The 14,040-nt window shown below is 40.1% G+C and overlaps 1 protein-coding gene across 1 annotated transcript in view; it reads left to right on the forward strand.

The window, feature by feature from the left end:
* The window catches only part of LOC134574571 (oocyte zinc finger protein XlCOF7.1-like), a 33,155-nt gene extending 21,904 nt beyond the window's left edge, over nt 1-11,251 (forward strand). Inside the window, exons 2-5 of the mRNA XM_063433696.1 lie at nt 2,277-2,423; nt 4,067-4,255; nt 5,861-5,984; nt 9,907-11,251. Coding sequence (XP_063289766.1) covers nt 2,346-2,423; nt 4,067-4,255; nt 5,861-5,984; nt 9,907-11,105 — 1,590 coding nt within the window. The 5' untranslated portion in view covers nt 2,277-2,345 and the 3' untranslated portion in view covers nt 11,106-11,251. The remainder of the gene's footprint in view (nt 1-2,276; nt 2,424-4,066; nt 4,256-5,860; nt 5,985-9,906) is intronic.
* Nucleotides 11,252-14,040: the final 2,789 nt, after the last annotated feature.

The following is a 14,040-nucleotide window of genomic DNA, read 5'->3' on the forward strand; positions in this document are numbered from 1 at the left end:
TGGCCCACAGGCAGGAGGGAGGCAGGAGAGGACCCGGGGGGCTCTAGCCAGCAGCTCCGCCGGGTTCCTCTCGCGAGGTCGGAGCGTTGCCGTGGCAATGCTCAGATCTCGTGAGAGTAAACTCTAGCCCCGTGCCCAGGGATGGCAGCAGCATGGTTCCCCCTCCGTACATAAGGTAAGAAGGGAGGGGGATATTAACTAAACGGTCCCCACACAATACACACAAAGCACCCTTACACAGCTCACACATACAGCACCCTTACACATACACACAGCACACACACACTAACGGCACCCTCACACTAACAGCACCCTCACACATTCCTACAGCACACACTAACACCCCCCACACACACAAACTAACAGCACCCTTACACACACACACACACACACACACACACACCACCCTCACACACACAGTACCCTTACTCATACACACACACACACACACACACTAACCGCACCCTCACACATATACACTAACCGCACCCTCACACATATACACTAACCGCACCCTCACACATATACACTAACCGCACCCTCACACATATACACTAACCGCACCCTCACACACAGCACCCTCACACACACAGCACCCTCACACACACAGCACCCTCACACACACAGCACCCTCACACACACAGCACCCTCACACACACAGCACCTTCACACACACATCACCTTCACACACACATCACCTTCACACACACATCACCTTCACACACACACAGCACCTACTCACAGCACACACACACACACACACAGCAGTGTGTGTGTGTGTGTGTGTGTGTGTGTGTGTGTATATATATACGCGGCATGTGTGCTTGTGTTTTAGGGTGCACACCCTTATGCAATAGGCTGCGCACGCCTATGATATCATTATTTAAAATATGTATCATTGAACTCTCTGTTGTGTTCTTCTTTTAAAACAAAAGTTGTTAATTAGTTTTAACAACTGTACAAGTTGTTTTTTCTAAACTTAAACCTCAGTATTCAGGTTTAATTGCAGTGTTGGCACTTTGAGGGAAAAAAAGTTGGCATATATTGCGGTTTGGGCACTCGGGCTCAAAAAGGTTCGCCATCACTGATGTATACGGTTAACAAACTTCCCGGAATTATGTGAATTTTTTTTTTTTTGCATAACGAAAAAGTTATACGTCTGTACGTCTCATGAATGCTAATTTCTCATATCTTACATATAGACATGTTTGTCACCAAGATATTGCTGATGTTTATGTGATCTTATGTATACGCATTTCTTTTGTTTGGACTCACGATCATGTGTGACGTGAGGTATGTTAAATCTCTTACAAAGATCATGACCTGTGCAAGATGTGTTAATTAAAAAAAAATATAATAATAATAATAACATATATGTAAACAAAGTAGGAACTACTTGTCTTGTGTATTATTCCTACATTTAAAGGACCACTATAGTGCCAGGAAAGCCGCTGGGCTCTAGGGGGAGGAAGGGGTTAAACTTACCTCTTTCTCCAGCGCCGGGCGGGGAACTCTCCTCCTCCTCTCCTCCCTCTTCTTCCGTCACCGGCTGATTGCGCATGCGTGGCAAGAGCCATGCGCGCATTCAGCCATTCTCATAGGAAAGCATTATCAATGCTTTCCTATGGACGCTGGCGTCTTCTCACTGTGATTTTAACAGTGAGAAGTGCGGAAGCGCCTCTAGCGGCTGTCAATGAAACAGCCACTAGAGGCTGGATTAACCCATAGGTAAACATAGCAGTTTCTCTGAAACTGCTATGTTTACAGAAAAAAGGGTTAATTCTAGCTGGACCTGGCACCCAGACCACTTCATTAAGCTGAAGTGGTCTGGGTGCCTATATTGGTCCTTTAACTTTATTTGACCAAAGGAGGAGCTTAAGTCTGCTCCATTTCCTGTGTCAAGGAGAGGGGCAAATACTTTATCTAACACAACGTTATTTTGGTGTATATAGTGTCCCTTTTTATTCCCTCTGTGGGGGGGGGGGGGGGGTGAATTCCATCTTGCACACTATTTCTTTCCTTCAAATGTATCTCAATGGCAGTAATACTAATAAAAATTTACATTAGTAGAAATGTTTTGAATTCATTTTTCTCAGTAAATTCCATCTAATCTATCATGGTCACTGACATAATGAGCCCACGGTGACTCCTGTCTAACTTGCCAACAGCAGATGGACAGAGTAACCACAGTTAATATGAATGCATTAGATTTATTTAGAATGCATTAGATTTATTTTGCTCATAGTAAAATATAAAATATATCTTCTTAACTGCAGTGGTCAATTAAAGAGTTATCACTTATTAATGTGGACCCCCCACCGTGGATAATCTGAGCTGTCGTAACAATGAATAATGATAGAAATGGAATGGCTGAGAGGATCCTGAATCTCACCCTGGAGATCATCTGTCTGCTGACTGGAGAGGTGAGGGGTTCTGGGAAAGCTTTTATCTCAGACACTATAACATTGTTATTCAAAAGATGAATCCTTTTCAGCTCAACAACTTGCGTACACGTTTCCACTTCGGTTGTGTTTTGCTAAGAAATTTAGACAATAAAACCTTAATTAGCTCCCCCTTTCTAGAGCACTGCTATTCAGCTTGGAGAATTTCTTACCCTAGAGCTCTATGTTCTTTACCGTCTCCACTGAAGAACTTTAAATACCTCCTCCACACTCTGGGTTTCTATATGAGCCATTGCAGGATAAACTTAAAGGGACCCTATAGTCACCAAAACAACTTTTGCTTAATGAAGCAGTTTTGGTGTATAGAACATGCCCCTGCAGTCTCACTGCTCAATTCTCTGCCATTTAGGCGTTAAATCACTTTGTTTATACAGCTCTAGTCACACCCACTTGCATGTGACTTGCACAGCATTCCAAAACACTTCCTGTAAAGTCATCTACAGTTTATCCTTCCTTTATTGCAAGTTCTGTTTAATTTAGATTTTCTTATCCCCTGCTCTGTTAATAGCATGCTAGACCCTGCAAGAGCCTCCTGTATGTGATTAAAGTTCAATTTACAGAGAAATACAATTACAGAGAGATACAGTTGTATCTAAGGTAAATTACATCTGATTGAAAGTGAAACCAGTATTTTATTTTTTTCATGTGGGCTATGTCAATCAGAGCCAGGGGAGGTGTGACAAGGGCTGCATAAACCGAAACAAAGTGATTTAACTCGTAAATGGCAGTGAATTTAGCAGTGAAACCTGAGAGGCATGATCTATACACTAAAACTGCTTCATTAAACTAAAGTTGTTTAGATGACTATAGTGTTCCGTTAATGGCTTTCTTAGCACTCCAAGACAGGAGAAGGAAGAGGGCTGTAAGCATTATGCCTCATTATGAAAATAAACTAGATAAAACTAGTAGAGGATCAGGAGTGGAGTACTGAATGGGTTAAATAAGGTAAAACATGCAAGGTATATTGCAGGCAACTAATATCTAGAGATAAATGAAGTGAATGCAGCTAAAATACACTACATATATAGAAATCAAAATAGGAAGTTTGCAATAAAATAGACCTGCAGTATAAATATTGCTTAGTAATTGGATACAGTCCAAAAGTGTGAGAAATTGATACAAATGAGTCTTTGTAGCCAGGAAAATGTCACAATGCAATCTGTTTTCCTGTATAGGAGGATCACAGCTAGATATACAGCTGTGATATCTCTGACAGGCTCAGATAGTATAGTACTGTCAAATCCAAATGTACAAAATGTAAAAAATCACTATTAGATCAGTGATAGATTGAAAGTGGTAGGATCTTCACTGCGATATGAGTGAAATGGTATCGGGTGGAAATCGGATAAGCAGGATCTTCTGGATGCAGTTTTGAAGTGGATCAATGATTGTCCTCCCTGCGGCCAGCTCGGAGGTGGTGTTGTGAGGAGTTATTAGATCAGAAATGTTCGTGTGTGTTCCACTTTGTCCCGTGCCTGTGTTCCACTGAGACCCGATACCGGGATGATGTGCAACAGATGCCGTTAGTTAGTCTTAATGTGTTAGTCAGTAATTAAAATATGCTTTAATTTCACCTGTTTTTTCTCACTCTATCTGTTAAATAGGATTATGTGATTGTGAATAAGATTGCTGAGCATGTAATGCAGAGAAGCACTGCTCGTGTCTCAGAAGGATCAGGTAGGACCCAGGCCACCATCACGGTGCCACCATCTCACTCAACGATACATGAGAGGAACAATGAAAAGAAGATCCTGGAACTGACCAATCAGATCATCCACCTGCTGACGGGAGAGGTGAGGCTGCTGGGAATGGGATATTATACAGTAAAACCAAGGGCTGTGTCTGATGGTGTAACGGAACCGCTGGCACCCCGAGCGGGTACCTTCCGCCGACGGATGCTCCTAGTGCTTTCCGAGGTCTCCAAGCACTCCACCTGACACCATAACCACTGCAGACCCCACGAACCGCCGCAGCATGGTTGGGGTCTCGCCGTCTCCACCCACTCTGGACCCAAGACCAGGGTCCAGCTTCCAGTAGGTCGACCTCTCCGAATTCCAGAGAGCAGGAACAGGAACAAGCTCTTAGTAGAGCTTAGTGATTATACCCTGGGGAGTATAGTGATTATAGCAATCCCTAGAGTGCAGTTCTCCAATCCCCCAAACATGAGCCGAAACTTCATGAGAGTACAAGATGATCTGCTTTAATTGGCACCAAAGGACTTTCTTTTATGTAGGTTTTACACATACAGTCCCGCCCACAGGGTTTTGTAGGACAACCAATAAAACACGTACATTACTGTAACACTCCCAGCAATTACACACAAACCCTCCCATCTACCTGTGATATAATTACTGAACACAATGGGTTAATATAATTATTACAGGCAGGAAAAATACACTTTTTATACATACTGTAACTTTAAAAATAGGCATCATATTCACATAAAACACACATATTCAGAATCAGCATACTTTAAATATAAACATAACCAAAAATCATACAAATCCCTCCTGTAGTTCAAAGTTAGCTGGAAGTCCTTTATGACCGACTGCAAGCACATTTTCCTGCCCAAAACAGTTCCATAGATTTAGGCTGTGCGGTCGGTCTATTTCATGCAGAAAAATGACTGGGCCGTTCGTGCATTTAGCTTAGTCTCACTGTATGTTCCAACTGCCGAACAGGACTTAGTCTCTGTAGCTGAAAACGGAGTGTAGGAGAAGGTAGGGGTCAGCGGTGTTTGTTGAAATGTGTAGCCGATTTCAGTTCCATGAATTTGGCTACACATACCGCTGACCTCGTTCGAATGAACAAAGATGGCCGCAGCCACGTGTTCGTTTGCACGAACTGCGGCCCCCCAGCGGTCGGCAATTTACCTACAGCCTGGGAGGTAAATTGCCTGCACACTTCCACTTCTGGGTGGTCCGCCTGTGTGGTACTTGGTTCAGTAAGCTCCATTTACTGAACCAAGTGGGAGAAAGCCATAGACAATGTATTTTAACCCCTTAAGGACCAAACCTCTGGAATAAAAGGAAATCATGACATGTCACACGTGTCATGGGTCCTTAAGGGTCTTAAAGGTCTGGGGACATAGTCTTAAAGGAGCATTGTCACACAAAGTCTCAATATGTCCCCAGACGGTTCTTAAAGGGCCAGCATGGTCCAATACAAGTCCATAAGCCACAATGCAGTTCTTAAACGGCAAACAGCAGCACAATATAAATCCATTAGCCCAAATAATGTTTGTAAAGGACCATACAACCCAGGGCCATAGTCATGAGGCAGGAGGCTGGCAATCAAGCTCCTCCAACAGCCAGGGGCAAAGGGCAGCTTGTCACCTAAGAATCCAGTGACAAAAGGCATTTCGCCACAGATGGTGACTGTATCATTGTGTGTGTCAGGTTCCTATAAGGTGTGAGGATGTCACTGTCCATCTCTCCATGGAGGAGTGGGAATATTTAGAAGGACACCAGGATCTCTACAAAGATGTGATGATGGAGAATCACCAGACACACATCTCAATGGGTAAGAAGATGTTCAGATACTCACATGTGTGTTTATGTAAGATAATTATATAGCTGCACTATGTTCAAACTCCTTGTTGAACCAATAAAGATATAATATCAACAATTCCTTATTACTGATGCTATATTAGTATAACATTGGAGAAAGCTCCAAAATGTAGGAAATTGAATTAAAGGGAAACTCCAGTGCCAGGAAAACAATCCGTTTTCCTGGCACTGCAGGTCCCACCTCCCAATCCCCGGTTGCTGGAGGGGTGAAAAAATGTCCCTCGTCGCTGCTTCCTCCTCTGCTGCCGCTCCTCCTCTGCATTGCGTTGGCCGGTGGGCGAGACTGTGGGCAATGCCGTGCATGCGCATTAGCGCTCCCCATAGGAAAGCATTGAAATGCGACGCTGGAGGTCCTCACACAGCGTGAGGACGTCCAGCGACGCTCTAGCACAGATAATCTGTGCTATGATCCAGGAAGTGCCCTCTAGTGGCTGTCTAGTAGACGGCCACTAGAGGTGGAGTTAACCCTGCAAGGTCATTATTACGGTTTATAAAAAACTGCAATAATTATACTTGCAGGGTTAAGAGTAGTGGGAGTCGGCACCCAGACCACTCCAATGGGCAGAAGTGGTCTGGGTGCCTGGAGTGTCCCTTTAACTGGTGTATTAAAGGGATATTCTAAAAATAAAAACAACTAGCTTTATGAACTTGTTTTTTGTTGTATAAATCATGCCCCTGCAAACTCATTGCTCAATTAACTATTAAGAGTCAAATCATTTTGTTAATGCAGCCCTAGCCACACAGCCTCACTATACACTTCCTAAAAATATATCATTTTTTATTTTGCCTCCTTTATTGCACAGAATGTTTAATTTACAATTTCTTATCTTCTGCTCTGTTTATTACCTACAAGAGCCTACTGTGAGTGATTAAAGTTTAATTAACAGAGTAGGAGATACAATCTTCTAATGTGAACACACCATTCTGTAATATATGATTACATCATTAAACATGAAAAAGGAAATTTGATTTAGGTGGTGAGAGTCAGGGCCTTGGGTTGTGTGTAACTATGGCTGCATAAACAGCAATTAAATAAAAGAAAATCATTTAATGGCAGATAATTGAGCAGTGAGACTGCAGAGGCATGTTCTATACACCAACACTTTCATTAAGCTAAAGCTGTTTTGTTGCTTTCTGTACATTTAACTAAATTGTGAATTGCATGGAATTTGAAAGTAAATTATTTTTTTCCCAGAGAAGTCAAACTGAAATCTTTACGCTCACCTCAACCCCTAACTTCAAAAGAATTTAGGAATTGGATACTTAACACAATTAACCCCTTAAGTCCGGCGGACGTATATTTACGTCCTTTTAAAAGCGGCTCTAAACGCCGCAGGACGTAAATATACGCCCGCCGTTTTTTTTTATCTTACCCGGTCGCCGGTGGTCCCACGCCGGCGATCGCGGTTGGGGTCACTCCCAGTGAGCCCCCCCGCGGCAGATCTGCCTCCCCCGGTCCCTCCCGGTCATGTGAGAGTGAGGTCCTTGCGAGGACCTCACAATCACATGGCCGGTATAGCTGGCTCAGGCATTGCCAGCAGGGGGACCAACTGTAATGACAGTTGGTCCCCCTGCTGGCTGAAAATAAAATAAAATAAAGTTAAAAGTGTAAAAAAATATATATATATATATACTTAGATCATATATATATATTATATATATATATATATATATATATACACATATACACACATACACATACACCGTCTAGGTGTATTTTAATATTAATATATATATAATTATATATATATATATATTAATATCAAATTACACGTAGACTGATACTGATTAAATATATATAATTATTGTTATATATATATTTATAAATAATATAAAAAATAAAAATATGTAAATACGTAAAAAAATAAAATATTAAATATATAGATGTGTTTTATTTCGTTCTAACTGTATTGTGATATTAATATATATATTTATATCAAAATACACGAACGAAATAATATATATCTATATACATAAATATATACGTATATATCACTATATATACCTATATATAAATAAAAATATTTAAAAAAAAAAAATATATATATATATATATATATACATATATTAATTCTACACATATATTTATGTAATAATTTTACATAATTAGGTATCCTAATTAATTACAATTAGCGGGACCTGCCTGACAACCCATGCCGAAAGTATAAGGAATTTAATTTGCTAGCACTATATTTAACCCTATAACTTTCCAAGACACCATAAAACCTGTACATGGGGGGTACTGTTTTACTCGGGAGACTTCGCTGAACACAAATATTAGTGTTTCAAAACAGTAAAATGTATTACAACGATGATATCGCCAGTAAAAGTGAAGTTTTTTGCATTTTTCACGCACAAACAGCACTTACACGGACGATATTATTGCTGCAATACTTTTTACTGTTTTGAAACACAAATATTTGTGTTCAGCGAAGTCTCCCGAGTACAACAGTACCCCTCATGTACAGGTTTTATGGTGTTTTCAAAAATTACAGCGTCAAATATAAGGCTTGTGTTTCATTTTTTTCACATTAAAATTCGCCAGATTGCTTACGTTGCCTTTATGACCCTATGGTAGCCCAAGAATGAAGATTACCCCTATGATTACATACTATTTGCAATAGTAGACAACCCAAGGTATTGCAAATGGGGTATGTCCAGTCTTTTTTAGTAGCCACTTAGTCACAAACACTGGCCAAAATTGGCGTTTTTTGCATTTTTCACACACAAACAAATACTAACGCTAACTTTGGCCAGTGTTTGTGACCAAATGGCTACTAAAAAAGACTGGACATACCCCATTTGCAATACCTTGGGTCGTCTACTATTGCAAATGGTCTGCCATTATGGGTGTAAATTTATTTCCTGGGCTACTATACAGTCTCAAAGGCAACGTAACCAATCTGACAAATTTCAATTTCAAATGTAACACGCTATATTTGACCCTGTAACTTCCCAAAACACCATAAAACCTGTACATAGGGGGTACTGTTTTACACGTGAGACTTTGCTGAATACAAATATGTGTATTTTATTGCAGTAAAAGCAAACAGTATTATGACATTGACAGTTAAAATGTCATGTAGAACTAAAAAAATAAAAAAAAATCTTATTTTCTCCCATGTTTTTCATATTAAATTATGTTTCATAGCTAAATATTTGATATTAAATGAAAGCCCTGTTTCCCCTGAATAAAATGATTATATAATAAGGGGGGTGCATTTAATATGAAAGAGGTGAATTATGGTTTGACAGACATATAGCGCAAATGCCAGGTTTTGTTTACATTTTGTTTCGTTCACAACTTGTACATTTGGCTGCGGTGTTAAGGGGTTAATCTCACAGGATTCACCACTCCTGACAAAATAACATGTTATTCTGTGTACAACAAACTGAGAATTCAGCTGATTTGGAGAACCTTTCCATTTGAGCTATTATGGCCTAAAAAATGAAAAATTGGTTACATGTTGGGGAAGCCCATAGGAAAGCACTGATTCGATGCTTTGCAGTGGGTAGTTTGGATTCATACAACGTTCACGGCACGTGAGCTTTAGGTCCCATTGGACTATCGTAGAGAAGGCCATGCCTTCTTCGTTACATAGTGGGAGAGGAAGAGGTAAGCAGCTACGAGAGTGTCTTGGAGCTTAAAAAAAGGTAAGTAAAACTTTAATTATGTATGTGTGTATATATTTATTTATTTTTTTTTTGCACTAGAGGGGGAACCTGAAAAAAAGAGTAGGGACAGGGACCCTATAACATTAGGAATGCAGATTTGTAATTAATAAAGATATGTGGTTCAAAAATAAATTACCTTTTTTTTTTTTTTTTTTTATTGTTAAATGAAAACCTTAAATAGAACTTTATGCTTTATATAGATGGCTCCATATTCAATGATGCATATAAAGAATTCCCCACGCCTATTTCTTCAGTTGATTTTCTAAAGGAAGATATACAATCTATTAAAAATGATCTGGGAGAAAAATGTTTGAAAGTGTGTAACCCGACGATGGTGCTGAGCAGATCTCTGAGAAAAGTAGGCACAGATTTGGCTTCACGCAAAAAAGAAAGTCTCCAAGACACTGACATCTATACAGAGGCAGATTATATAGCTATTCGTAACAAAGAGGAATCTGCTTTATGTGACGATGGAAATCTCACGGACACTGACAGATATACAGAGACAGAATACCCTGCTGTTCATATCAAGGAGAAGCCAGCCGTGTGTGAAGAAGGGAATCTTAATGACATATACACACAAACAAAATACACATCAACTCATGTTCTGGAGAAACCAGACTTATGGAAAGAAGGGAAATGCACAGACACAGAGATGTATATACCTAGGGAGCATACACAGAAAAGATGTTTTGCTACGAAGAAGGATTCAGATTCCAATGGAAAAGAAAATGGTGCTTGCAATCTCATTTACACACCTATGAAAAATACATTCACAGAATATGGATTAAGTTCTAAATCTCACCCACAACATCATACTACAACAAATATGTTCAGATGTCCCAAGAGTCAGGATGGTTTCACTGGTAACTTATGTCTTAATAAACAGAAGATGATTCATGAAGTAAAGAAATTAGCCTTATCTGAATTTGGCAAACCGTCCTCTGGTGATTTTATGTGTTGGGAATCTAATGAAAGCGAAAAATTAATCAAATGTGATGACAGTAACAGTTTATACAGTGATTCAGCTCCTCGTACACATCAACGATTTGGAAAAGGAGACGAGCCATATATATGTTCTGACTGTGGGAAATGTTATAGCAATCACCCAAATCTTCTTAAACATCAGAGAATTCACACAGGAGAAAAACTCTTTTCTTGCTCAGTATGTGGGCGATGTTTTACACATAAATTAAATCTTGATATACACGAGAGGGCTCACACAGGAGAGAAACCATTCTCTTGTTCTGTATGTGGGAAATGTTTTAATGCAAAATCAAATCTTGTTACTCATCAGAGGATACACACAGGAGAGAAACCTTTCGAATGTAATGTATGTGGGAAATGTTTTTCTAATAAGTCAAATTTAACCAAACACCTGAAGATTCACACAAGATGATATAGCTAATATCTTGAATGAGTTATGTGATTTTGTTGTAAATTCTAATGAAATGTTATGAATGTCAGTACACCTCAGGAAGTAAGTAGAGCAAAGAACTAACACCAGAACTGATAGAGAAGGCAGTAACTGTGCTAATCTCTTCAGAGAGTGTTTTTTAAAACAATATGTTATCATTTCGTACCTGAGCATTTAATAAATAGAGTAATTGTGCAGATCGTTGCTGCTTAATTCTTTAAGGACAAAAAGCTAAATATTTTTACTTTAAATGAAATAAAAAAACATTTATTATGATTTTCAATAAGAAAGAAATATATAGCAATAAGAAAGAAATATATAGCAAAAGTCAAAGTGTAGAAATTGAGAGAGAGAGAAAAAGGCAGAGATAAAAATACGGGTTCTTTTTAATACCCCGATGTTTACACATATGGATATTGTACACAAATACAGCCCTGTATTCACTCAGAGGCACTCTACATAAATACACAACTACATTCGTACACCCTGACACGCTGGTCAAATACATCCCTGTATTCACACATATTGAGGCGTTGCATAAATGCATTTGTCTTTGAGTAAAAGCTGTTATAAAATTACGCTATATGTGCCTTTACTTTTTAGTGAACAGCTGAACTACCTTTTTAAATACCGAAATGAATTGTGAGAGAGAAATTTATTCATTCTCACATACGTTATTTATTTTTTCACTTTAAATTTTGCTGACATTTTTCATGTAAAATATTTTCATGTTAAACACATTTTTTGTATTTATATTTTATCATATTTCAGACACGCTATATGCAGAAACGCACATGATTTTACACCATAGTGCGCAAGTGGATTCACACTGATTTCAAACACGGATACAAACATGCATACATAAACTTTCACATGTTCTACTGATGTAGAATTATTAAAAAATCTTATTGAACTTGTATTGAATTGCTGCTCTAACTCCGTATTAACCTGATACTGTGACAAATCCTCCATTTTGTCCTCATAACCTGACTTCTCCATATGAAAACTACATTACATGACAGAATTTCTCAGCACATCTAATACAATAGACAAAGACTGTATTCTCCATAAGGATATGACTAACCCAGGAACTGTTAAGTTTCCCCTAACTCGCAACATAGTATAATTTAAAGGCCATGAGAACACAGTAGTAATGAAATGTTCTATTCATAAGAGACCTTGCACCTAACCACGAGATCTGAGATCACCGACCGTGTAAAATGACACTCAAGACCCCCCTTGTCCCCACCCGTGTCCAGAACAATACCACCTCTTGGTGGGTGGACACGGAACTAACCACTTAGTTTTTGAGCCAATTAATTATAATAGGTGGACACTAATCCAGACACTTAACAATTAATCCAATTAATGATGTTTGTTCACTGATATCTTGATAATCAATGATGACGAAAATGTCTCTTAAAAGGGCCTGCGCGCCCGCTGATTCTTCACTTGCCAATAAATTTCCTCGAAGTTATTTTAACCTGAACTCCGTGTGTCAGACTGAATTACTTCAGCGTATATACGCAATTCAATTCTCTTTAATTTGGACAGGAACAGATAGACATTTAAACATTTTGGTTTACTGAAAAAGTACCATAACAACTTTGGCGCCCGAACAGGGACTCCGGGCTATGTCTGGCCGGTGAGCCGTCCTAAGGAAGACAGAGTTGGACGGAGGAATCCGGGGGGAAGGAAAGGAGACTGATCACCTCCAGGTACACGGTAGAGACTTCTGCAGAGCCACCGGTATGTTCCGGCCCCTTTGAGTGACCCGTCCACGTGTCTGTGACTGCTTCCCGGGAGGACATCAAAGACAGGTAATATCTTGCCCGGAGTCTTATTACCCATTTATTACCTGCATTTAGTCTATCTGTTACCTGGGTGTGTCTGTATTGGCATGGTCTAGTATGGTTGCCCGGGCTGAATGTTTGTTTGTTTCCCCTTTTTGGGATAAAAGGGGGGTGGACCCATGGTAGTTTGCCTGGGGGTCCTGTGTTTGTTTGTTTCCCCTTTTTGGGATAAAGGAGGGGGGTGGACCCGGGGGATTTGCCTGGAGTCCTGTTGCCTGTTTTACTCCTTTTAGGAGCCACGTGTCTGTGGCTGTAGGGAAAAAGGGGGGTTGACCTGTGGAAGTTTTCCTGGGGGTCTTCTTTGCCTGTTTGCTTCTTTTAGGAGCCTCGTGGCTGTGGCTGTATGGAAAAAGAAGTTTCCGGAATTGTGGGATCTGTGTAGAATCATTGTTCCTGTGATCCATTTTTGTGTCACTTTGATAGCCTAGCTAGCTTCACTGTGCGCTTTCGGACCCCTCAGCTCTAGTTGAGTTGGGGGCTTCCTGACCCGGATCCCTCAGCTCTAGTTGAGTTGGGGGCTTCCTGACCCGGACCCTCCGGCTCTAGTTGAGTTGGAGGCTTCCTGATTATTTAATTGTGGTAGGGGACTTAGTCTTGTGGCAGGGGACTCTGTTTCCTGGGGGGATTCAAGTAGGCATTGCTTGTTTTCCGCATCACGTGGTAGTGGGACTTATAAAGTGGGTTTTATAGGGGCACTACGAGAGTGAGGATAGAGGCGGACACTTTTGAGTGGACTGCTGTAACTAGGGAGGCTAGACAGGATTCGGGTATGATTGCTGTTTCCTGTGGCCGCTGGTAGTGAGACTTGAGGAAGTCGTTCTCCGAGCGGAGACATTACGAGGTTGAGGGAGGTGACTTTGGAGTAAGCACATGTAGAAGGAAAGGGATTACTGTTGATTTCATTTGAACTGTGATGCATGCACTGTATTTCAATTGTATTGTTGTCTTGTTTGTTTAATTAGGAGTCCTTCAAACTCCTGTGTCTGTCTCTAAGGATTTTTCCTTACCTTTTACCTTTTCTACACTTCCTGTACTATTATACTATCCACTCCCATTCCTCTTAA

Source organism: Pelobates fuscus, chromosome 10 (assembly GCF_036172605.1).
Source record: "Pelobates fuscus isolate aPelFus1 chromosome 10, aPelFus1.pri, whole genome shotgun sequence".
Lineage (NCBI taxonomy): Eukaryota > Metazoa > Chordata > Amphibia > Anura > Pelobatidae > Pelobates > Pelobates fuscus.